The sequence below is a fragment of the Varanus komodoensis genome, unplaced genomic scaffold (assembly GCF_004798865.1).
Source record: "Varanus komodoensis strain SLA01 unplaced genomic scaffold, ASM479886v1 scaffold53, whole genome shotgun sequence".
NCBI classification, from domain to species: Eukaryota; Metazoa; Chordata; class Lepidosauria; order Squamata; family Varanidae; genus Varanus; species Varanus komodoensis.
Window position 1 is genome coordinate 5,173,814 of NW_025336126.1, and position 23,155 is coordinate 5,196,968.

The 23,155-nt window shown below is 44.1% G+C and overlaps 1 protein-coding gene across 2 annotated transcripts in view; it reads left to right on the plus strand.

Annotated features, from left to right (window-relative positions):
- The window catches only part of ATP2A1 (ATPase sarcoplasmic/endoplasmic reticulum Ca2+ transporting 1), a 34,032-nt gene extending 13,030 nt beyond the window's left edge, over positions 1–21,002 (plus strand). The window contains exons 8-23 of one of the 2 annotated variants that reach the window (XM_044448105.1): positions 1,317–1,614; positions 3,221–3,387; positions 3,493–3,581; positions 5,246–5,348; positions 6,668–6,799; positions 8,154–8,279; positions 9,769–9,987; positions 11,651–11,986; positions 13,295–13,515; positions 13,752–13,954; positions 14,621–14,706; positions 14,831–14,964; positions 15,673–15,790; positions 17,042–17,159; positions 18,405–18,448; positions 20,534–21,002. In XM_044448105.1, the coding sequence (XP_044304040.1) occupies positions 1,317–1,614; positions 3,221–3,387; positions 3,493–3,581; positions 5,246–5,348; positions 6,668–6,799; positions 8,154–8,279; positions 9,769–9,987; positions 11,651–11,986; positions 13,295–13,515; positions 13,752–13,954; positions 14,621–14,706; positions 14,831–14,964; positions 15,673–15,790; positions 17,042–17,159; positions 18,405–18,409 (2,355 nt within the window). In that variant the 3' untranslated portion in view covers positions 18,410–18,448; positions 20,534–21,002. The remainder of the gene's footprint in view (positions 1–1,316; positions 1,615–3,220; positions 3,388–3,492; positions 3,582–5,245; positions 5,349–6,667; positions 6,800–8,153; positions 8,280–9,768; positions 9,988–11,650; positions 11,987–13,294; positions 13,516–13,751; positions 13,955–14,620; positions 14,707–14,830; positions 14,965–15,672; positions 15,791–17,041; positions 17,160–18,404; positions 18,449–20,533) is intronic. The other variant, XM_044448104.1, reaches the window with a different exon arrangement.
- The last annotated feature ends 2,153 nt before the right edge of the window (positions 21,003–23,155 follow it).

Genomic DNA, 23,155 nt, shown 5'->3' on the forward strand with positions numbered 1-23,155 from the left:
CATAACAGGTCCAAATTGCAGGGAGAGTCATGGGCACCACTGAACCACATCTCATCTGTTGTATTTGACAGGGTGGGAAGGGTGAGGAGAAGGATGTGAAATTAATCCCAGGCAGTGGCTAGTGAAGCAGAGTAGGGAAGAGGAAACGCTAAGGCAATGGGATTACACTGCACTTAGCGGGTCACTGGGACGATCAGCAAAGGAGGGAAGAGTGCAAGCCTGTGGACTCCATTGCCTCCCACTACATGTAATGTGTGTTGCGGGGGGCAGAGTACAACATGTCATTTAGGACAAAACTGTCCCAAGGCAGGGCACAAAATATAAAACCACAAGGTACAATAAAATTAAAAGGAACAATAATAACAATAGTAAAGTATTGCCAACCATGCTAGCATTTGTATGATCCCACAAATGGCAACCAAGCCAGTGAGATGGAGAAGCTAATATGACTGTCAGGTGTTGGCTTTTTTCAGTGACATTGTGTGGGTAACAGTGGGCCTAAAGCAAACAAAATTCTCCCAAGCCGTATCATTATGTAGATTAAGTCTATGGGCATGCATTTGTTTGTTTTGCATAACGTTATTCAGCTACTCATATGCCTACAGTACATTAAACTCAAACCCCAATTCTGGGCGTTGCAATTCTTGACAGATGGGATAGGATAGAGTAGAGGTAGAATTCAGCATCACTTAACATAGTTCTCAGTGCTTTGCCAAACTTCCATTTCAAAGTTCTGGGGTGGTAGCCAAGACAGGGAAAAAGGTTTAGATATTTATTTATTATTTAGAATGCCAATAGGTATTCTAATATAGGCATTTATTTATTTATATCTAAAATATTTATTGGCTGCCTTTCAGGGCAGAAGACCACCCAAGAGAGTTTATTACATTAAAACTCATATACTATTTAAAAGCAGATGAATAAAGCAGCAAGCATTCATAACATAAAATAACAAATGCCTGCAATAAACTATTACTAAAAATCTAGAACATAGCTGCATCAACAGAGCAGGACAGTCCCAGAAAACAGAATCAAGGGAAGGTCAGAGTAAACAAGTCTGTTCAAAGGATACTTTGCAGCCATAAGGACTAGAAACCTTACTTTTTTTAAAAAAAGGGTTGAAACAGCGATTCCCAGTTTGTAAATTATGCTCCTGTATAAAATTCTACACAGATCAGCTCACAGCGTCTTTTGGTTGAAATAGCTCAATTTCCCGTCATGATATTATTTCCTCCAAGCTGTTAGTAGAACACACCTCTTCACTCTCTGATGGATCCTTCTGCTCTTCCACCTCCCTTTCCCTCACCTACGTCTAGGGTACCAACATTGGTGCAGGCAAGGCCATCGGCATTGTGATCGCCACAGGTGTGGGCACGGAGATTGGCAAGATCCGTGATGAGATGGCGGCCACTGAACAAGACAAGACACCCCTGCAGCAGAAACTGGACGAGTTTGGCGAGCAGCTGTCCAAGGTCATTTCCCTCATCTGTGTGGCTGTCTGGCTCATCAACATCGGGCATTTCAACGACCCTGTCCATGGCGGCTCTTGGATCCGTGGTGCCATCTACTACTTCAAGATTGCTGTTGCCCTTGCTGTGGCTGCCATCCCAGAAGGTCAGCTGAGGCTATTCCAGGTTCCCACATCCACCTGTCCTGGGATGAATGAGTGCCAGTCGATTGCTTTTTAAAAATAGATGTTGCTGTCATCGTATATTTATGTTTTCATTTTTCAGTCTGCAGTTGTTGCTGCTTTATGTTCATTATCTTGTGTGCAGAACTGGGGAAAGATTGTCTAGAAGTTTTACAAAGACCAAAGGAATTAGAAAAAAATAGTGTATCATTACTAATCACCTGATAATCTATTAAATCATTTTAATATAGAACATTAAAAAGGCAGTTCTAAACAATCTCAGCATGGCTGGGTACAGAAAGCTGGAAGTTGTACGACCTTCTTGTATTCTAAACATGCATAGGATTGCATCCTTAAAGCCATTCCTCATATAGAATCAGTATGGACAAGAACAGCAACCCCTCTTCACATGCTGTGTACAATGTGCTTTTCCCAGTGCCAGAGAGCTGTGTCTTATATTCAATAAAACAGAAGTTGAATTCTGTTGAATTCTCTCTTATATATCTTGATAAAAATTTGCCACCGGGACAATTAATATACAATTCTTCCTATTTATGCAAGAAGAATATCTGGAACTGCCTTTTAGACTTAAATTATGGATGGCAGCCTGTGATGAATGCCAGGAAGTGTGTGCTTGTGCATGTCTCAAAGATGCTTAGGCTTGCCTTCATTTATCCATCCAGTTCATATCTGTACCACCTAATAGTCAAAACTTTCTGGCTGGTTTACAGGGAATAAAACCCTAAACATGCGATATAATAATGAATGATGAAACTATTTGCATAAAAGTCATATTTATTTATTTATTTATTTAAAAATTTCTATGCCGCCCCATTCGCCGAAGCCTCGGGGCGGCTTACAAAACATCAGTTAAAATATAAAACACTAAAAATATAAAACACATTAACATTATAAAATAAGTCGCCCTGGCACACATGCTAAAAAGATGGGCCATCATTGTCTTAGTCCGTTGGTCCGCCTAGTCCAGTGCTGTCTGCCTTGGCTGCTAGCACTTAGTTGAGACCTGCAGCACTCCCAAGATTGGATGATGACTCATGTCAGCCCATCAGCTGACTAGAGCAGATGGGAGTTAGAGTCCAACAACAACGACACATTCCCCCCATCCTTGAATTCGACCTGGGCTCATTCCACCGTAAGGCCTTGTACGATCAGTGCCTCGCTGTCCACATAAACAGCACAGCTAGCCAAGATCTTTCTTGGTTCTCCTATCTTTGGTGCTTTCACTCAAATTGCCAGAGAGTATGCATAGAACGTTTCCTCCCATATTGGGTAATGGACTTCCAGCACATTCTTCTGTTAAAACCTTGGTTTTCATCACAACCAACCAAAGGAAATCTTTATTTATTTGTTACATTTTATGCAGCCCAAGAGCCCAAAGGCGCTTTGGGCAGCTAACAAATCAAATATCCCAATGAAATCTGAGCAAGGGTTTACATGGGGGATGCTAAAAGCCAAAGGGAACAAATGTAGTCAAGGATGATGCGAAATCTAAGCTGGTAAATTAATGGCACCTGCTTGAATACATCACCCATTCCTCAAGCTACTATTTCCTCTCCTCCTCCTCCTCAGGCCTTCCCGCTGTTATCACCACCTGCCTAGCCTTGGGTACTCGCCGTATGGCCAAGAAGAATGCCATTGTCAGAAGCCTGCCCTCTGTGGAAACCTTGGGCTGCACCTCTGTCATCTGTTCAGATAAGACCGGCACCCTCACCACCAACCAAATGTCTGTTTGCAAGGTGTGCTGAAGCTTCATGCCATCGCTTTTCCCTCAGAGTACCCTCTGCTCACACTGGTCATCTTGACACTGCCCTTTATCTTTCTTAATTTCCTTCTCTCTGTAGATGTTTGTCGTTGACAAAGTGGAGGGAGATATCTGCTCCTTGAATGAGTTCTCTATCACTGGTTCCACCTATGCCCCCGAAGGAGAAGTGTGAGTAAACCCAGAATAAACCACAACGCTAACCCTATTCAGTTATTCTGATTCTACTCCCTGAGAAAGACATTTATTTATTATTTTATTATTTTATTTTATTAAAACATTTTTATGCCGCCCCATTCGCCGAAGCCTCGGGGCGGCTTACAACATAAGGCACTGGCCTGGTTTGGATGATGCAACAGCACTCTGTAGTTTGGCTGTTTAGGGCAGTGTGGAAGATAAGCAGGCAAGAGACATCATGTTGTTCTCACTCATTTAGAAACTGAGTCAATACCTTGTTTAACCTTTAAACCTGACTGGACAGGTTCACACAACATGCTAATCCCCACTGCAGCACAAGCCACACAGTGTAGAAGTTGCCCAAGTCCCCACCCCCATTGTGCCTGACAGATGGTTGGGCAGATTGTGGGTAGTGGGTCCCCTCCTCCCTTTCCTTTTAGTCCTTCTGTGGATATGACAGGGGACACTGAAGGAGCACCAAGGCTTCTCCCACTCCTTGCAGTTCTGAGCCACATTTTACCTGCTGAAGCGTTTTGTGTGTGTGTGTGTGTGTGTGTGTGTTTTTGCACTTCATTTCCCCCCTTCAGATTGCAAAAGCCAACTGCCAAGCCAGCTTCCCCAATCCCCCTTTTAATAGCCATGAGCAATCCCTCCATGGTGCCCCTGAGGAACCTTAAAGGGACGGCTAGTGGTTGTCAAGGTTTTTTAAAAAACTTTTTGTTCCCTTAATTTTCAAAAATATTTGAAAAACTTATTTTAACATTTTATTGCCACCCTTGTGCTCCTGAGGATGGCTGCAGCTGGGAAACCTGGAGTGGTAAGAGGCAGGGGGGATGCCTGCTGACAAAGTCTGGCTGTCACCCACCCTATTTGGGGTGGGTTGGTAAACTCTACCTTATGAAGCATTTGACAGGTGCCAGAAAGTGACAAATGCTAGCTGATTTAGGAATTTCTAATAAAGTAACCTTATTATAATTAGGAATTAGAAATAAGGTTAAATGCCTTCAACCTTATTTCTAATTCCTAATCTACAGGTCACACTCAAGAAATGTAACATTTCCATTCATTCAATTCCTAGTATTGCCAGCAACCTCTAGTTTTTGAGAAGGCAATGCTGGAGACATTTCTGGCAAGGGTTCTAAGGGTTCTAATTAATACAGTGAGCCCACACGAGTAGAGCAGGCATCACACTGTGGTCAGTCCCCTGCCAATTCATGGAGGTTGATAGAGGAGGATGGGTGAGCACACTCATTCCTGCTTTGTCTCCACATGAAAAATGGATGTCTGAAGAGTGCTTAAACAGTGTTTCTGCTCTCTGTTTTCTCCAGTCCTAATCCTCATGCAAATGTTTGAAGATGGTGTGGCACCCTCACTAATGCTACCTTTAATCATAAGCTGCACAACAGAAGTGGGTGATAGATTACCTACACACACAACACACACATACCCCCCCACACACCCCTTCTCCTGCAATGACCATCATCTCCTTGACGATTAGTCTAACATTCAAGAGTTAGTAACATGTTGTGACACCAGAATGCATAATTCCACTTCTCTATTGTTTGTTTCCCTGCTGTGAATGTTTTAGCTAAATGTGACTTAATTTCCTTTCCCGCCCTGACTCACCCTTTCAATTCCTTGCTCGTTTGTGTGTGCAGTCTGAAGAATGACAAACACGTCAAGGCTGGACAGTACGACGGGCTTGTTGAACTGGCCACTATCTGTGCCCTCTGCAATGACTCTTCTCTGGATTTCAATGAGGTGAGCACTGCTCTCGGGTTTCCTGTCCTATTCGCCACCCACTGTTTTCTATTGATCCACTGGGATCAGTTTACATTTATTTATTTAGATTTATATCCAATCTTTTTCTTTTTAAAAATAACTCAAAATGACTTTCATAATTCTCTTCCTCCTCCTCTCCATCTTATCCTCAAAACCACAACCTGTGAGGGAGGCTGGGCTGAGAGTCTGTGACTGACCCAAAGGCCCCCAGTTGGCTCCATGGCCGAGCGGGGACTAGAACCCAGATCTCAAGAGTGTGGGACTGGGATTCACAACCACTACACCACATTTATTGCTTATTGTCATAAGGGTTCCCTCAAAGATTCCTGAGAATCCTGCAGTGTGGTGAAGGCTGTGAGTGTTGTGAGCCGAGGTTCCTCCCTCAAACAGACACCAACCACAGTCCATTTTCCTTGCAAAATGTTCTTTATTGCTTCTGAGGACAGTTCTCTCAGAACAGATCTCTGAGCATGTACAGAGCAGTTTGTTGAAGCCAACCTAATAATTACTTCTAAGGACTCTACCTATGAATGCACCTGTGCCCCAACCCTCCGAGAGGGGCTACCCGAAAGCAGACACGCCTCCTTTCCGCACTCTGCTCATCTAATTGGGCCTGTCGCCTGGCATCTTGGCACAGGGTTCAGCTCGGAGGAAGGGGGCTGGCCTGTGTCTGGGGGGGCCTTGTCCTCAGCTGCCCCTCCCACTCGCTGTATGTCCAGTCCATTCCCAGGGGCTGTCAGGCATGACGAAGTGTCTGCCCTTGAGCTATCCTCACCTCCACCCCCCCCCCCCCGTTGCATCCCAGGACCTTGAGCTAACCCGTGCTCCCAATCTCGCCGATGGATCCCTCATCTCCTGAATCTGAACCAGCAGCTGTGATGCTTGCCTAAGCCCACCATCCCTCCTGCTCCCAACATTTAGGACTCCCTGTTAAGATTCTGCGCATGTTTATACGGAAAAACAACTCCCAGCAGCCTCCAGCTACCATGGTGCTGGTGGATGCAGCATACTGTAGGACTTTTTCTGTCTACGTATGCACAGAATCGTGCCCTTATTTGTGTGTACTATAAAGGTTGAATAGTTTGCTCCTCAGACCGAAAGCTTCCAGAGCAATTTATCCAATTTAAAAGAGCAAAATAAAGTGTTAGCAATAAATCATCATCATTAATGAATAATTCTTTACCCCTTTGTCAGTCAGGATGACTTTCCCACCATACTCCCTACAACTCTTGAGCATGCTTGATCCATCAGGTGTAATTAACACCTTCCTCTCTTTTGTTCTTCGTTCATTTATCCAGGCCAAAGGTGTATATGAGAAAGTTGGTGAAGCCACTGAAACTGCCCTTACTTGCTTGGTTGAGAAGATGAATGTCTTCAACACAGATGTGCGCAACCTTTCAAAGGTGGAACGGGCCAATGCTTGCAACACTGTAAGTACTGGCCTCCAAGAACTGTCTTTCTTCAAGATCCACCACTCTGTCCAGGCACCTATACCCCAGAAGAAGCACCAGCCAAGATAGCCTTATGCTGGGAGAGCTGTAGGAATTTATAGGATTGTACCCTGAGCCACAGTGGTGGGTCTTGCTTCCCCAGATTGTCAGTATATAGGGGATTAGATAGACTGGATGGATGGGATGTCTCTACCCCTTTCCTAAGAAACCCATAAATGTAGGATTCTATACAATATCTTAGTAACTAGCAAAACCGCTTTTAGCTTATGTTGTTCATGACAATGACTGCACAGGAACTGAGTTAATTTAGAGGCATGTGACATTTCTTTCATCATTATTATCATTGTTACTTAAGGTTATATTAGTTAAAGTGCTTAATACTCTAACATATTCAGCTAGCTGGACTCAAGGGCTGCCCTTTCATGTTGACAGACAAGAGTCCTCAGCCCACTTTTGAAATATACTTAGATCCCGCAACATTTTTGACAGTGAAGCCTGCTAACAGAGACACTCAGCTAAATTAATAACAGCAAAAAGTCTTGCAGCACCTTACATAATATATTATTGTGGCTTAAGATTTGTGGACTAGAATCCGATGCAGAGAATTCTTAGCCCTGAAGGCTTATGTCACAATAAGATTGCAATTCTGTAAGCACTTGCCTGGGAGTAAGCCTTATTTAATTAAACTTGAGTAGGTATGGGCTGCAATGTGCATTTTAAACTTGCCAGAAGGATATTGTTTTTGTTGCAGCACACAAACCCTTCTAACTCCCTGGAGGCTGGCATCTAAGAAAAGACTTAATGAAACAGAGGTGCAGAACCTGAAAGAACTACACTGGTTACCAGTTGTTTTCCAGTGACAAATACAGTCCATCAGGGGTATCAGAATGGCCCTCTAGGATTCTCCATAAGGCCCCATAACCCCTTTTTTCCAAACCTCTGGTTGGTTTCCAAGTCCCCTTCCCCTTTCAGAGAGGTTGAGATCTTCTCATAAAATTTACTTAGAGTAAGAACTGTAAGGTAAAGTAGGCTGGCATTTTGGCGCCACTCCATTTGCCTTTGGCCCTGTCCTCCACTGGAATGTGACACCACCACCCCCCCCAGCAGTGCAAGAGTGTCTCTGAAATAGAATTCATGTTCACGCTGAAAGAGGTTCTGGACCTTTTGATGTAGCCCTGCTGAGTATTCAGAATGTCCGCATGTCTTCTTAACATCCTTATGACAATCCTGTAAGTTAGGTCAGTGCCTCTGCTGTTGCTATGCTTCTAACCAGCAATATTAATTAAATAGAATTTAATTCCAGTTTCCCCTCCTCTTTTCCCCTTTTGCACAGGTGATCAAACAACTCATGAAGAAGGAATTCACCCTGGAGTTCTCCCGTGACCGGAAGTCCATGTCTGTGTACTGCTCCCCAGCAAAAGCTTCCCGGGCTGCTGTTGGCAACAAGATGTTTGTCAAGGTTTGTGACGCTGCCTTCTTTTCACAGCAGCCAGGGAACTCAGACACAGGTGCTGCTAGGCACTTAACACTTTTAAGGCTCATGCCTATGGGATGAAAATGTACCTAAAGCCTGTATGTGCTAATTTATATCTATATAGAAATATTTAGATATGACTTGGATTTAGTTAAATTACACAGGCAGCAAAGCCAATTAATTTCTCATCCAAATAATCTCAAATAAAACCAGTTCTTCCCCTTGACCCAGTTCATCCCAAACCAAAAGGTTTTCTCATCCTGTCATGTTAACCGTCTTGAGATTTTAAAATAATTAGACAGTATGTAAGAAATTTTAAATAAATAAAATATACAGGAAGATATTTTTGGACAGGTTGGGTTGCAGGGCTGGACTGAGACAACAAGTAAATTGTTCCTGCTTTGGCTGACTCTACCTCTGAAAACTGAAATTTTCTGTAGAAAGTGCTTGTGATTGACTAGAGCAGTGATGGCAAATCTTTTAGAGACTGGGTGCCCAAACTGCAACCCAAAACTCACTTATTTATTGCAAAGTACCAACACCGCAATAAAACCTGAAAACAGCCAGTCCAAGCAAATCTATCCATCCATCCATCCATCTATCCATCCTTGGCAGCACACTGACCGGCCATGCAAAAGCTCAGATGAGTCCCGGCTCATATGTCGCAGCTTGTGACGTCATCGCCTGGCACCACTACTCCTTCCCGAGCAGGCGCATGGCCCCTCTGCGCGCTGTCATCCGATGCTCGGCTGCTGGGGCGATGCTGGGGCGCCTTGGCTCGCGTGCTGACAGAGAGGGCTCTGTGTGCCCACTGTGGCACACGTGCCATAGGTTCGCCACCACTGGACTAGAGCATTTGAAAACAGAATGGGGCTGGATAGTCTTCTGGCTTGAGAGATCTGCTTTGTTTTTACTAGGTTTTTACTTTGTTTTACTTGTTTTTACTTTGTTTTAGTTTTACCCGAAGTACCAACCAGATGGTGTACATGATGGTGGCAGCATGCTCTTTAAATTAAGGAATGGTGGTTCCTGTCCATATATTCATCCCAGAAATTTTCAGTACCAGTACAGTCCTCTTATATACAAAAATCCACTTCTGCTTCTCCTTCCCAATTTTTATCTATGTCAGCAGCCTATTTGTTTAGAACCTGTTAGCTGCTGCTCTTCGGGATCAGAAATCTTTGCTGTTCTACCCAGAGATCTACTAATAAATCCTGACTTACTTTCTGCTCAGTCAGTCATGAGCCTTTCCTGCAGCCACATGTAAGAGCATGAGCCATATGAGGGTGTCCATCATAACAGTGAAGGACCTCTCAATTACCCCCATTCTTCACCCAAAACAGTTTCTGGAACTTCCAGCCTTTCCTTTTCATACCTAGTTCCAAATTATAAGATAGCTGTGCTGTTTCCCATCCAGAAATATCCTTTTTTTCTTCAAGTCACGCTGTCCTTTTCTTGTTTTCATCACACACAGGGTGCTCCTGAAGGTGTGATTGACCGTTGCAACTATATCCGTGTGGGCACCACCCGCATTCCACTCACCGCCAATGTGAAGGACCATATCATGGCAGTCATCAAGGAATGGGGCACAGGACGGGACACCCTCCGTTGCTTGGCTCTAGCTACCCGTGACACCCCCCCAAAGAGAGAGGACATGGTTCTTGAGGACTCCACTCGATTTGCTGAATATGAGGTAAGGCTGAAGGCGGAGACTGGGAGGATGTCATGGTGAATTAGATTAGGGGGCCATGAGGAGGGGATCCTGGGAACTGCAGGCTTTGTCTGCATCCATCACCCAAGGAGCCAAGAGTCACAGGGGGGCTGCATTCCCTGCATCATGGCAACAGAAAGAATAGCCCGATCCAGTGCATTGGCCAGAGATGTATATGTTGCTTCCCTCCTCTCCCCTAATCTCTTTCCCTGTTGTGTTGTGCCTTTTAGATTGTAACTCTGAGTTCCGGGATTTGTCTTAATATTAGTTTTTTTACATTATCTCCTTTTTTGCTTAGAAATGGGGTAAAAATCATGCAAGTATTTTGTTGGTTGATATAATTCATACCCCCATTTCTACCAAAAATAGCTCTGAATGTGGCTTACTGTTACTGGTGAAAACAGCAGTAGGAAAATACATTAAAACACCCATCAAAACTGTAAAAAAACACAGTAGCAGAGTGAAAAGTAGCATCCACCTTCTCATCAAAGGCCTGGTTAATTGGAGCAGCCTTTGCCTCCTGGGGAAAGGGTGACGGAGATGACGTGAACCTAGGCTCCCTCAGCAGGGAGTTGCGCAGCTAACATGAAGGCCCTCTTTTACACTGCCACCAAGCATGTCTGTGAAGGTGGCAGTCTTGAAAGAAGAGCCTCTCCTGAAAAGCTTAAACACTGGACAGGCTTGAATGGGAGAAGGTAGCCTGGTTCCAAGCTGTGCAAAGCGTTGTAGGTCATAATCAGCACATTTAATTCTGTGCAAAAGCAGATTGGTAGCCAGTGAAGCTGGGTAACAAAAGAGCCATGTGTTCTCTGTAGCCAGCACCAGTTAACAGTCTGGTTGCTGCATTCTGGCCCAGCTGAAATTTCTGAACAGTTGTCAAAGGCAGCCCCACATTCACTTAGTCTAAATGGAATTTGTCTCCATTAAAGCTTCAGTTTCTTTGCCCTCCTACAGTTCATTAACAACTATAAATACATAGAAATATAGAAATAGAAATGAGGCAAGCATTTAGGAAGCAGATTCCCAAGTACAATTTCTTTCCTGCAAAAAATGACAAGAAGGGTATGTTTCTTGCAGAAAAAGGTGAACTTACATTCTCTTAATTCAGGGTTGCTGTTTTTATTTAAAAAATGACATTGCCAGCATTAGACGCTATTGGATTTGGGTGATTTTAAGGAGAAAAAGTTGAAATTCAGGATAGTGGTGGATGATTATCCTTAGGCTTGAAGTATGAGTTGCTCTGTAACTGTTAGGGCTTCTCAAAGACTACTTTTACTGTCCATTTGTTAATAACAGTGCAAAAATATAGCTTTGAAGTACATGAACATTTTCAGCCATCACAAAATAACTTCTCCAGGCATCCCTGATAAAATTATTTAGTGCAGCAGAGATGGGGTGAGGAAAGCCATTGAGGCAAGCATACGTGCCCCTTCTCATTCAAAGCAACTCACAGTCAACAAACTGAGTTGTTTTGCAACGTGCAAGCCAAGTCTGGAAGACTTGGGTCTTTTCTGAAATATTCTGGCTATAGATATGCCACCGATGCTGTACAATCGTATTTGAAGCTTAGCCTGTGTCTTAAAAGGTAGTGTGGACTTGTAGGCTGATTTGCAAGACTGTTCTGACCCTCCCAACCCTTCCACAGACGGACCTGACCTTTGTGGGCTGCGTCGGCATGCTGGACCCACCCCGCAAAGAGGTGTCAGGCTCCATTCAGCTGTGTCGTGAAGCTGGTATCCGTGTCATCATGATCACAGGTGACAACAAAGGCACAGCTATTGCCATCTGCCGCCGCATTGGCATCTTCGGCGAGAATGAGGAAGTGAGCGGCAGGGCCTACACTGGCCGTGAGTTTGACGACTTGCCATCGAGTGAGCAGCGGGAAGCCTGCAAGAGGGCCTGCTGCTTTGCTCGTGTGGAACCAACACACAAGTCCAAGATTGTGGAATTCCTGCAGAGTTTCGATGAGATCACAGCCATGGTAAATAGACGGGTGGGGATGGCAGAAATGGGAGAAAGCTTGGGAAGGGCTAGTGACAACCTCTGTCCCATAGCCCAGGAAAAGAGCATGTCTGTCTGTGTAAACATGTGTAAATATCAGCCATCAGTGTATCTGTTTCACTGAACAGATATATCTAGACTTTACTACTGAGAAACAGACCAGCATCTTTACATATGACGATGGTTTAGCTGGGTCTGCATTTCCTCCACAGCAATAGTATATTATTTCAATGCAGGGGAAATAGTGTATCATTCCATTGTGGCTTCTGTGAAGTTGGTCCCAGTTTCTTCTTCCTTGAAAAATAAGCAAAACCCAGCTGGGCTAGAACAGCGATCTAATCCAGCATTCTGCATCTTACAGGTTCCCCACAGCCAGGTTCTGAATCAGTATAATGCCACTTCTCAGTTCCTGTGTTGCAGGGCATGGAGGCACTAGCCATCCGCTGCTGTGGCTTCTCCATGTCACTGGCGTTCTGTGACATACTGCTTCTAGTGGTGGGAGTTCGTGTAGCCACCTGGAACTCCCTAGAGTCGCAGGACATTTTCTGTCTAAGCAAGTGTGGGTTTGTACCTTTATAGACCTATTCTCCATTAATGGGCCAACCTCCCTGTTAAAGACATGCAATCTAATGGCCCTTGCTCTACCTTGTAGTAGTGAGATCCATTAATGAATTGCACACTGTATAAAGAAGTGTGGAGATGTTTTTTCCCCTTGAACCCACTGCCAGGTTCTAGATTTGGATATTATGGGAGAAAGGGAAAAAACTTCTATCTATCAATTTTTTCTGTATCCTACATATGCTTATATGCTTCTGTAATGTCTCTGCCCTCCACCCCAAACACACAAATAGAAAAGCAAATGTTTTAGTCTCCCCTAAAAACAGTTCTACAAATGGCTTATAGAGGTTTAAAGGAACAACTTTGCAATAAAACAGTGAAATGGAGCTAATGCAATCACAGCACCAACTCACAAACCGGTTTAAAATAGAGATGAGAGGAATGTGTCAGTCCAGGGACAGGCAACTTCTAACTCTCCATAAGTTTGGCAAACCACCCAAATAGCGCTGGAAGGTCAAAACTTCTGGAGGGCCACAAGATGTCCACCCCTGCGTTGGCTTTTCTCACAGGAAGGGTGTTTCAACTCCCCGATCATTTTGCTTGCCCCTCCCTGAACCTTTTTAGCTTCACAGTTTCCTTTTGGAGATGGGGCGATCAACTGCTCGTGGAAACGTGTTCCTCCTCAAAGGGGGTCTTTCAACCTCTGGATCTCGGTTCATTCCCTGTGTAGACCGGTGATGGTGTCAATGATGCCCCAGCCCTGAAGAAGGCTGAGATTGGTATTGCCATGGGCTCTGGTACTGCTGTAGCCAAGACTGCTTCAGAAATGGTGTTGGCAGACGACAACTTCTCCACCATTGTGGCTGCCGTTGAGGAGGGCCGGGCCATCTACAACAACATGAAACAATTTATACGCTACCTCATCTCTTCCAACGTGGGTGAGGTCGTCTGGTAAGCCCTCCATTGCTCGCTGCTTTTTTGGGAGAAGGGTGCTTCTTCTTGCCCCCCTCTCTTTTGGCAGGTCCTGCTGTTAGGCTAAGCAAGCCTGGCAAAGGGATGACAAAGGCCAGTTGCTGGGGAAAGTATCCTCCCCAACTCCCCATGGTGATGTGTGTTACGCTTTGACAGGGGCTTGTTCTCCTCATGCTTCGCTTTTCTGCTCTCCCTGCTACTCTCTCTGGTGGCAGTATCTTCCTCACAGCTGCTCTGGGTCTGCCTGAAGCCTTGATCCCTGTGCAGCTGCTGTGGGTGAACTTGGTGACTGATGGGCTCCCAGCTACTGCCTTGGGCTTTAACCCTCCTGACCTGGACATCATGAACAAGCCTCCTCGCAGCCCCAAAGAACCTCTGATCAGTGGCTGGCTTTTCTTCCGCTATATGGCCATTGGAGGTAACTGCATCCCTCTCCCCCGGCTCCTCAGCCCTTCACCCAGAACAGGGCCCTGTACACATGGATACACTAATCTTAGATCCAGATTTTGTACTCCTGTCCCCTCTGTCCAACTGTAATCTTAACTTAGAAATACATATTATTCCTAATGCAGCAAGCAAAGCACTCAACACGTTCCCCAGTGATCTTTTGTGCAGACCAGAACGATACCAGCTGGGCTAGTCGTTCACAAGCTACTAAGAGAGTCGGTGTGGCATAGTGGTTAAAAGTGCAGGCCTGGGACTCAGGTGTTCTGGGTTCAATCCCCACTCAGCCATGGAGCTCACTAGATGGCTTTGGGCCAGTCAGACTCTCAGCCTAACCTACCTTAGGGTTATTATAACCCTAATCTGTAATTGTTCTGAGGATAAGACTAAGAGGTGGAGGATTATGTAAGCCACTCTGAGTTCCTTGAAAGGAAAGAAGGCAGAATATAAAGAAATAAATCACCCCAAACAACAATTCATATGTATTGTGCACTGGAATTCAACTGAGGGGGGCAACTGTTTGCAATTTGCATGTAGCTCAGCTCTCTTTGCCTTTGCAGGTCACCTTTGAGAGCACTGTTTCTTGACTGCTTGCCCTCCCCTTTGTTCACACCATATTTCTCCTTTGTTCTGCCTACAGGATATGTTGGAGCTGCCACTGTGGGCGCAGCTGCTTGGTGGTTCCTTTTTGCTGATGATGGACCTGGTGTGACCTACCACCAATTGGTGAGCATTTAGGAAACATTGTGGCAAAATCGGTAGCTTTCAACAGAGAGGAGGAGATTTCTTCATCTGGCAAAGCTGTGCTCTTGCTTTAATCCTACTTTCCCTCTTCTCTTCTGCTCCCCAGTCCCATTTCATGCAATGCACAGAACACAATGCTGACTTTGAAGGAGTAGACTGTGAAATCTTTGAGTCTCCTGTCCCAATGACCATGGCTTTGTCTGTCCTGGTCACCATTGAAATGTGCAACGCACTCAACAGGTAAGGATCTGAGGATCAAGTTCAGCATCATCCACAGTGTTACTGCAGAGGTCCTTCAGTCTTTTATTTTTCCCAGTAAGAAAACGGTGCTCAGGGCAGCTGAGAATCATAGGAATTAAATGTTAATTAAATAAAAACTTGATTGTAATAGCAATAAAAATACATTAATGATGCATTAAAACAACAATAGGAGAATACAGCATCTGAGCCAGCAGATCAGTTTACATGCCAAAGGTCTATCTGAATAAAAAACTCTGCCTGCTGGAGAAAAAACAACAGAAAGGGGGCCAATCTGTGCTCCCTCAGCAGGGCGCTCCAGAGCCTGGACTCAGCAACCAGGAAGACCCTCTCTTTTGCCATCTTCAGGCTGAAAAAGGGTTCCCATCCTTTATTTAAAGGAAAGCTGAGGTGGCCAATTAGATAAATTCTGCAGCCAAATGATCACATTTGATGTTGTTCCCAAACTTCCCAGGAATCTTACCATATACTCAGCTAAGCTTGGTATCCACTAAGACTGTGCCTTTCCTAGCAAAGTTGAGGTTAATCCCATTAATCACTTGAGCAACCAGCCTCCACATCCCAGATTATTGACAGCTGACTTATGTTTAAGGAACATTACCTTTGCTATTTGAATTGACTGATTACTTAGGGACAGGGCTTAGAAGAAGGTAACTTCATCCCAGCTCCCCAATTCTCTGTCCTCCACAGCCTTTCAGAGAACCAGTCCTTGGTACGGATGCCTCCCTGGGTGAATATCTGGCTCCTGGGATCCATCTGCCTCTCCATGTCTCTGCACTTTTTCATCCTCTATGTTGACCCCATGCCAGTAAGTGTTGTTCTCCAATGACCTTAATTCCAGGCTCACTTTAAGTCCAGTTGTCAGCACGCCTTGTCTTGAGCTCTCTTCTCCCATTTGCTCAGTGCTTGATCACTGGTGGATACATGTGTGAGTGGGTTCTGTTGGAAAGCATTGGTTCAGGGCTCCTCTATGACAGCCTAGTGCCAAAAAAAAAAAAAAAGCAGCTAGAAATGAAGGGAATTGGAGCAGGTTGGGCAAGGATGCAGAAGGACTTAAAGGGTCCACACGGTTCTGAACATCGATATATACATTTTCACAGACTGAACTTTCAGATAACCTACTACGTAGTATTCACATCTGAGCAATGAAGATGTATATAATCAGAGCTGCATGCCTTCCAACAAAAAGTTAGAAACAAATGTGCTCTTCCTTGGGCAGCACACATTCTGAGGCAAAAAAATTGGATGCTACGACCTGAATAAGGTGGGGCAAATTAGATACAGTATGAGCTTGTATGGTTTCTCGTTCTGCATAATTATTAGTCAGTGTTCACTTTTTGCAAAATCCATTTTGCTTGCTGCCGCTCTTGGGGAAGGACAAATTGCTATTTGAAGGTGCTGAAGCCCCAGCCACCAAAAAGCTTGCTCAGTGACTCCTTCAGCTTCTGAGGTTCCAACAGCTGCTTTCAGCTGTAGCTTTCCAGCAGCCTTCTGCAACCAGGTGCCTTCCAGAGGTTTACAGCTGGCATTATCCCCCACCAGCATGGCCAATGAAGCTGCACCTATCTGGAAGACACCAGGTTAGGAAAGGTTCCTTTTGGCCTTCAGGGTTTTTTCTCACTTCTTAAGATAATTGCGATTCTGAGCTGAATTCTACATCAGGTTACACATTCCAGATGTAAACATTGTGGAATAAAATATAGTCATGTGCATTCTCTGATCATTGACCGAAATTAGCTTGCTTGTAGAGTATTTACCAATAGTCAGATGTACTTCTTATTGAATTCAGTGGGCTTAAATGGAAAATGGGTACAGGCGAAGGATTACAATCTTGGTTCCCACTGAAATCAACAAGGTGTAACACATTAAGAAATTACAAACTTGGGACCTAAGGGCAGGTAACATGACCAAGTTCTATTATTCTGCTAGTTTTTAGTACACATTTTTGTTCTGGGAGGGAGGGAGGTTGCAAGAGAGAAGCAAATGTCTCTTTGTACTCAGAGACAGATTTTTTGGGGGGCAGATCCTAATGTCTTACCTTTGCTCTTGCTTTTTCCAGATGATCTTCAAACTGACACATTTGGATCTGCACCACTGGCTCATGGTGATGAAGATATCTTTGCCTGTCATCTTTCTGGATGAACTTCTCAAATTCGTTGCCCGGAACTATCTGGAGCGTAAGCCTTCCCCAGCCATACCTTTCCCTCCCTACCCTAGTTGATCCCAGGCCTTGCCTTCTATTAAGACTTCGTCTCTTTCCATTTCACTGGAGTCAGGAACTCCAGACAGAAGAAATTGAGTATCCCCCCTCTCTTGCCTTTTCTCTCCTAGTTCTTTCCTGTCTTCCCCTGTTATTTCCTATAACCATCTGTCATCGCCATCTGCACCCATCCAGGACAATCCATGTTAAATACAGGACTGGAAAAAATCCCAAGAACTTGATCACTCAGGCTTCTCGCAGGCTATTTTGCAGTCTAGCAGTTTTAGACTAAGGACTTAATGGTGCATGGGGCTGCTCCTCCTATGGTAACATACCTTGCCAGCCCTGCTGCTTTAGAGAGCCCTGTTGCTCATTCAGCTGAGAGAGGGCCTGGACCTTTGCCCCATAGTCCCACACTGATGGCCCCACTGCTCTCAGGTGATTTCTTGGAGCTCTGTGCAGAACCAGATGCTTGAACATTTCATTCTAGACCCTGATAATGTGAAACAGAGGCAACAGCAGAGGCATGACCCTTTGGGAGTACAGGATTAGATAAGGGCAATTTTTGAAAGTAATAAAGATTCTTCATACTGTCTTGCTCTTCATCTTGTGCCCAGTTACTATTCATGCTTGCAATTGCTTCTTGCTCTGAGCAAAAAGGAAGCTTGTGCAAAGCAATTAGCAACTGAATGGGAGATTTGCACATGTTTCTTCCAGGGCTGATTCAGACTATGGAAGAAATTTGTGCAATTTGGATTGGGAGTAAGGAATGAGAAAGAGTATGTGTTTAATGATTTATGAATATTTTCAGTGGAATAGTTTCACATTCAGAGTTCCCAACAGGGTAACAAATTCTCTTATGTCCCTCCTCTGAATACGGCAGTTCTCATTTGAGTTCTGAGCATGCAGTTGGCCTCATTGGTTTGGAGCAGGTGCTGGGAACATAGTTGGGAAAAGCTTAAGCTCTCACCCATACTTTGTAAGTGTACTGAATTAATAGGAAAGGGATAGGAGAAACAGTCCTTTTCTTCCATATCCAGGTCACTTGGGTAGTTTTTCATTTCTTGATGGGTTGCTATCCATTTATCCTTTCCATCTGTCCATCCATCCACCCATCATCCACCCATCCAAACCATACAAACTAATCGCCATTTCCTTTCATTGCCCACCCTTTTCCCGATGTCTATTAACTTTTGTTTCTTTTATCCTTTCCTTCCTGTAGCATAAACTCCTCCCCCCTCTATTCTCCTGTATCCTGCCTCTCAGGTATCATAAAACCCTTGACTGCATGCCTTGCTTGTTCTCCTGGCTACCCCGTCATATCTGTCTATCTATCTGGAAAGATCTGCAATATCTGTGGGGAACTGGGCAAAGGGTCTTTGCTTGGGTAGCCTTGTTGTTGCAGCTGGAACAGTTCAGAAAACTGGGGCTCAAGCTGCTTGGCTGGTGGGGCAAGAGAAAGAAAATGCTTCCCAGAAAGAGGACAGTTCTGAGAAATATCCACAGACCTCTAACCATTCTGATGCAAATTCTCAAATCTGAACTCTTCATGCCAATGGAACAATTGCTGGCAAGATTGTGCCTGGTTAAGGAGCTTGTTAGCATGTGATCCTCTTTTGCCTGGTCATTTCTCAGGTACTGCTTTGTCACCTTTTATGCACAAAGAAGATTGCTTGGCCTTGGTGTCATTGTTGTTCCTTCCTTCCTGCTATGTTACATTTGAAGCACACTCAGGATTTCCCCAACTTTGAGATTGTGCTTATAGAGCGGATACGTTTTTAGTCCAGTCAGCTTCCTGTTCTCTCCCTAGTTCCCTTTGCTGGTTGTCTTAAGTCATGCTAGCCAGTCCCATATGGGCAATTGCTTAGTCCCACTTTCCTGAAGGCTGGAAGGCAGCAGCAGCATAACTGAACTTGAGGCTTCCTCGTCACTCAATTTGCTGCCCTTGCTGTTGCTAGTTCTACACTAAAGCTGGGTGAAGAAGGATGAGAGAGAAAGGCCAAGCTGTGGGGAAAGGATGTTCCCAGAGTCTTGTCTTTTTGTGATTTAAATGGGGAACAGATGCAAAATTACCTGTGTCCTCCTTCCAACTTGCCTGGATCTTGCTAGGAGAGCATAGGATAGGCAGAGGTCTCAGAACTTGGACTCTTCCATTAACAACCAACTTGAGGATAAAGGACAGGATAAATTAATAGCACATTTAAAAATACTTTTTTGTCTCATGTCTAAGAGCTTTTCTAGATGACACCTTTATTGTTCACTTGTCATTTCTCACTCATGGTTGTTTATGGATGCTTTAGACAACAACATCACTGTCCAGTTTCACTTCTGGTATTCAACAGCCAATCGAGGAGCTTTTTGGAGGAGGGAAAATCCAGGATTTTTTACCAAATAAAAGGCTAGTTCCCACCAGCAGTGTTGTTGTTCCACTATACCACACCACCACCTACAGGTTTATTAATTTAGCACACTTATAGGTTATGTAGTGGCAAACGCTGAAAGACAGGAAAGTAATACAATCTCTGCAGAACAACTTTAATTCTGCAATAAAACCAGAAATAGAAATATGGGTTAGAGAGCCTTGTCTAGAAAAGCTCTGAAATGCAAAATAAGGGAGTTAGCCAAAATTCTCTAGGATGTGAATTCCACCAAAAAAACAAAACTAAACATCTTTGTGCATATGCCATCAGGGTGTCACTTCTATTATTTCTTAGTAAACCTGTGTTATTTATGTTTCTTTGATTCTTCCTAAAGCAGGAATCTACCTAATATGGTTTCTTGTGATTATAGCAAAAAACTAAACAAAAACAAAAAACCCACCAAGGCCTTCTGTTCAGTTCTGAGAAATTAACACAAGCTCAAGGTATGCCTGAGAGATTTTGTTGAGTCCTCTCAAAGAGGAACAAAGAATTTGGGCTAGCAGAAGAAAATTTGCTAGCCCAGTTTATTTCTGGCATAGCTTTTGCTCATGCAGCGATCATGTGCTAGACAGACATCCAGTGGCCATAGCCTCCCCAGCAGCAAGGAAGAAACTGCCAGGTGCCAAATCCGTTAAATAATTAGGAGCGCTACTGGCGTGTGACAAACAGCAACCCAGAAGGAATGCTATGTCATCTAAGCAAAAAATATGCCTGGCTGCTTGCTGAAGACCTCTCTACCCTTTTCGTTAAGATTTCTGGCCAGGAAATTAGGTGAGGTGGTCCCGCTATTCACATTATTCCCTATGCTTGTATGCCAGCCTATGCTTGTATGCTTTTGGCAAGGCCCTGCTCTCGGTTGTTCATCTCACTGCAGTGTTAAACTCTGTATTCTCCATTTCTTTGTTTCCCCTTCCCCTTCCCCTTTTTACAGGGAGTTTAGAAGAAAAGAAGTGAATCTTGAGTCACCATGGAAATAACCTCTTCATCCCCAACAGTGAAGATCTCCTCACTTCTCTCATCCCGCTGTCATGTCTGCTGCTCCCACCTCTGCTACTGTACCCCTTCCTTATTTAATAGCCACTTTCTCCCCACCCCCGAAACCCTCTGTACCTCTTTTATCAGGGACTTATCAGTGTGGGCCACGACATTGGCATTTGCCATGCCAGGTTCCCCGCCAGCTGCTTCCCCACCCCACCCCACCCCACCGCTAGCTATTTGGCTTCTGTACATTTTGAGCCACCTGCCTGTCCTCACCCCTGCACACACAAGCCACTCACTACCCACCCCACATGCTGCGTTCTGCATTAGTGCCCACACTGTGTTCATCCCCCACTCCCACCTCTTCACACGACTAGAACCCACCTCAAGCCAGGGGTTGGATTTTTTAATGCACACATAAACAGATGGAAACATTTTGTTAGGGAAACACAAACAAGTGAGACTCCTCAAATTGGAGGAAATTAAGAGATTCTTCTAGCTGCTTATTTATTGATATTAAAGGACAAACTCTTAAGTGGACTGAGTGGTTACAGCTTTTCTATGAGTACTCTGGTCAATGGAAGGCATGGGGGAAGGCTGAAGCAGTCTTTACAAGGAATTGCTTGTCTGGAATTGAGTGCTGTGTGTGTGTCTTTCCTATCCATGTGATTGACAGACAATGACATTTCTTCAGTTTCCATAATGGAGTTCCAATATCACGGTGCACACTTAAAACTAAGAGAACAAATGTGGATTACTACTAGAGTGGGCTGAATAAGAGGACTGTGACTAGAATTGAGAAATACTCGCGTCTGATAGTTGGACTCAAATTATTTACAACCCATTATTTGCAACTAATTTAAGCCCCAAGGATTTGAATAAAATGTAGATGGTAGGTACCAAGGGTTGCTATCAAGTTCAGCTGCACAGGAATTCTAATTCTCCCACCAGTCACATAAACACATATCAAGATGGAAGAAAGATCAAGGGGAGTTACTGTATGAAAATTTATCACCTTTTATTAAGAACCTGGATCAGATTGCTGCCTCTTGCACTCAAATCATCCTTTGGATCTAGGACATGATAGACACTGGAGAGTGGTAAAGCTAATTCTGGGGCAATAGGCAGCAAAACTCTATTCTACCTACTCCTGCTCCATCAAAGAGCCCTGTTAGCTTTCTTACAGAGTGAAAAACAGCCCTGTTGTCTGATCTTAGCTAAACACATGGGCAAAATTATTGGATAATAAATTCTAGTGGCTGTTACCCTCTTCTAACACAAATAGTGGTTATTTTTTCAATGTACTTCTCATATTTCCTCCAAATTGCTGAGGTATCAGTGGAAGGTTATCCCTAAGTTTAGCATCATGTGAGATAGGTTAGTCTGAAAGCTAATGACTGGCCAAAGGACATCCAATGAGCTCCATGGCAAGTAAGGATTTGAAACCAGGAATTTTCTCTGTGCAGGTCCATTATTCTAACCAAGGGATCACCTGTAGTATCTGAATAATTACTAAAACTGGGAGGGAAATTGGGTTGGTCACAACAGTTCATGCCCTTATTCTGTCCTGGCTGGATTATTGTAATGATGGATGCCACATAAGGCTTCCTTTGAAAGGGCCTTACAAACTTCTGTTTGTTCAGAATGCACCACAAAGGCTGTTGCTCAGTGAGATGCTCAAAATGGCAACCAGTTTTCAGTACACTGGTTGCCATTTTGCTTCAGGCACATTTCAAAGAACTTTAAGACCCTAACTGAGTTGGGAGTTGTTCAACTGTTCAGTTGTGTCCGACTATAAGCAAATCTTATAAAAATAAGCCAAATCTTGCCATTCTTTTTGGTTCAGTGCCACTTCTTTTAGCTGAATTATGCTCTGGCCCGTATCTTCTTATATCTCAGAGGTTACCTTCATCCATATAATCCCAGTTGGTTGCTCGGCTGAGCTCAAGAACTGAAACCTTGTTGATTTTTCAACTGCGGTGCCCAGAATCTATACCTAGTGTATGGACAGGGGCAGGCTTGAGAGTTGGGCACTTGTCAAAGAGCCCCCGAGTTCTGCTCCTTTTCACCACTGCAAGTGACTTGTTCACTCTCATATCACTCTGGCCCAGGATCATGGTGGTGGTTTGATGGAGGACCATTGGCTATCACGCCAGTTTACCACTGGCTCTCTGTCAGTCAAACAAACAAGTAATTGGTGACAAGTAAGTAAATAGGTTCACTGAGAGATTGGGACCATTGAGAGCATCTTGCCCCAAACCCTCAAATTCCTCAATCTGGCAGTGACAATGGATTGCCCTCCTCAAGAAAGCCCATGGCTCTTACCACTGGAAAAGGCTTGGTTTGGCCACACTTTATTGCTGTTGGCAGTTCTCCTTTTGTGGTTATTTTAAGAATTGTTTTATTTGCTGTTTGAAACTATTTCTAAACTTCATAATCATAAGATGCTTTTAATGTTTTCCAAGAGAAAATAGGATTTAAATTTATTATTTTAGTTTGAAGATTTAGCAGATGCATACCCTACTTTTCAGTTGAATGATCTTCCAGGCAGCTTACAGAGATTCTAATCACCCCC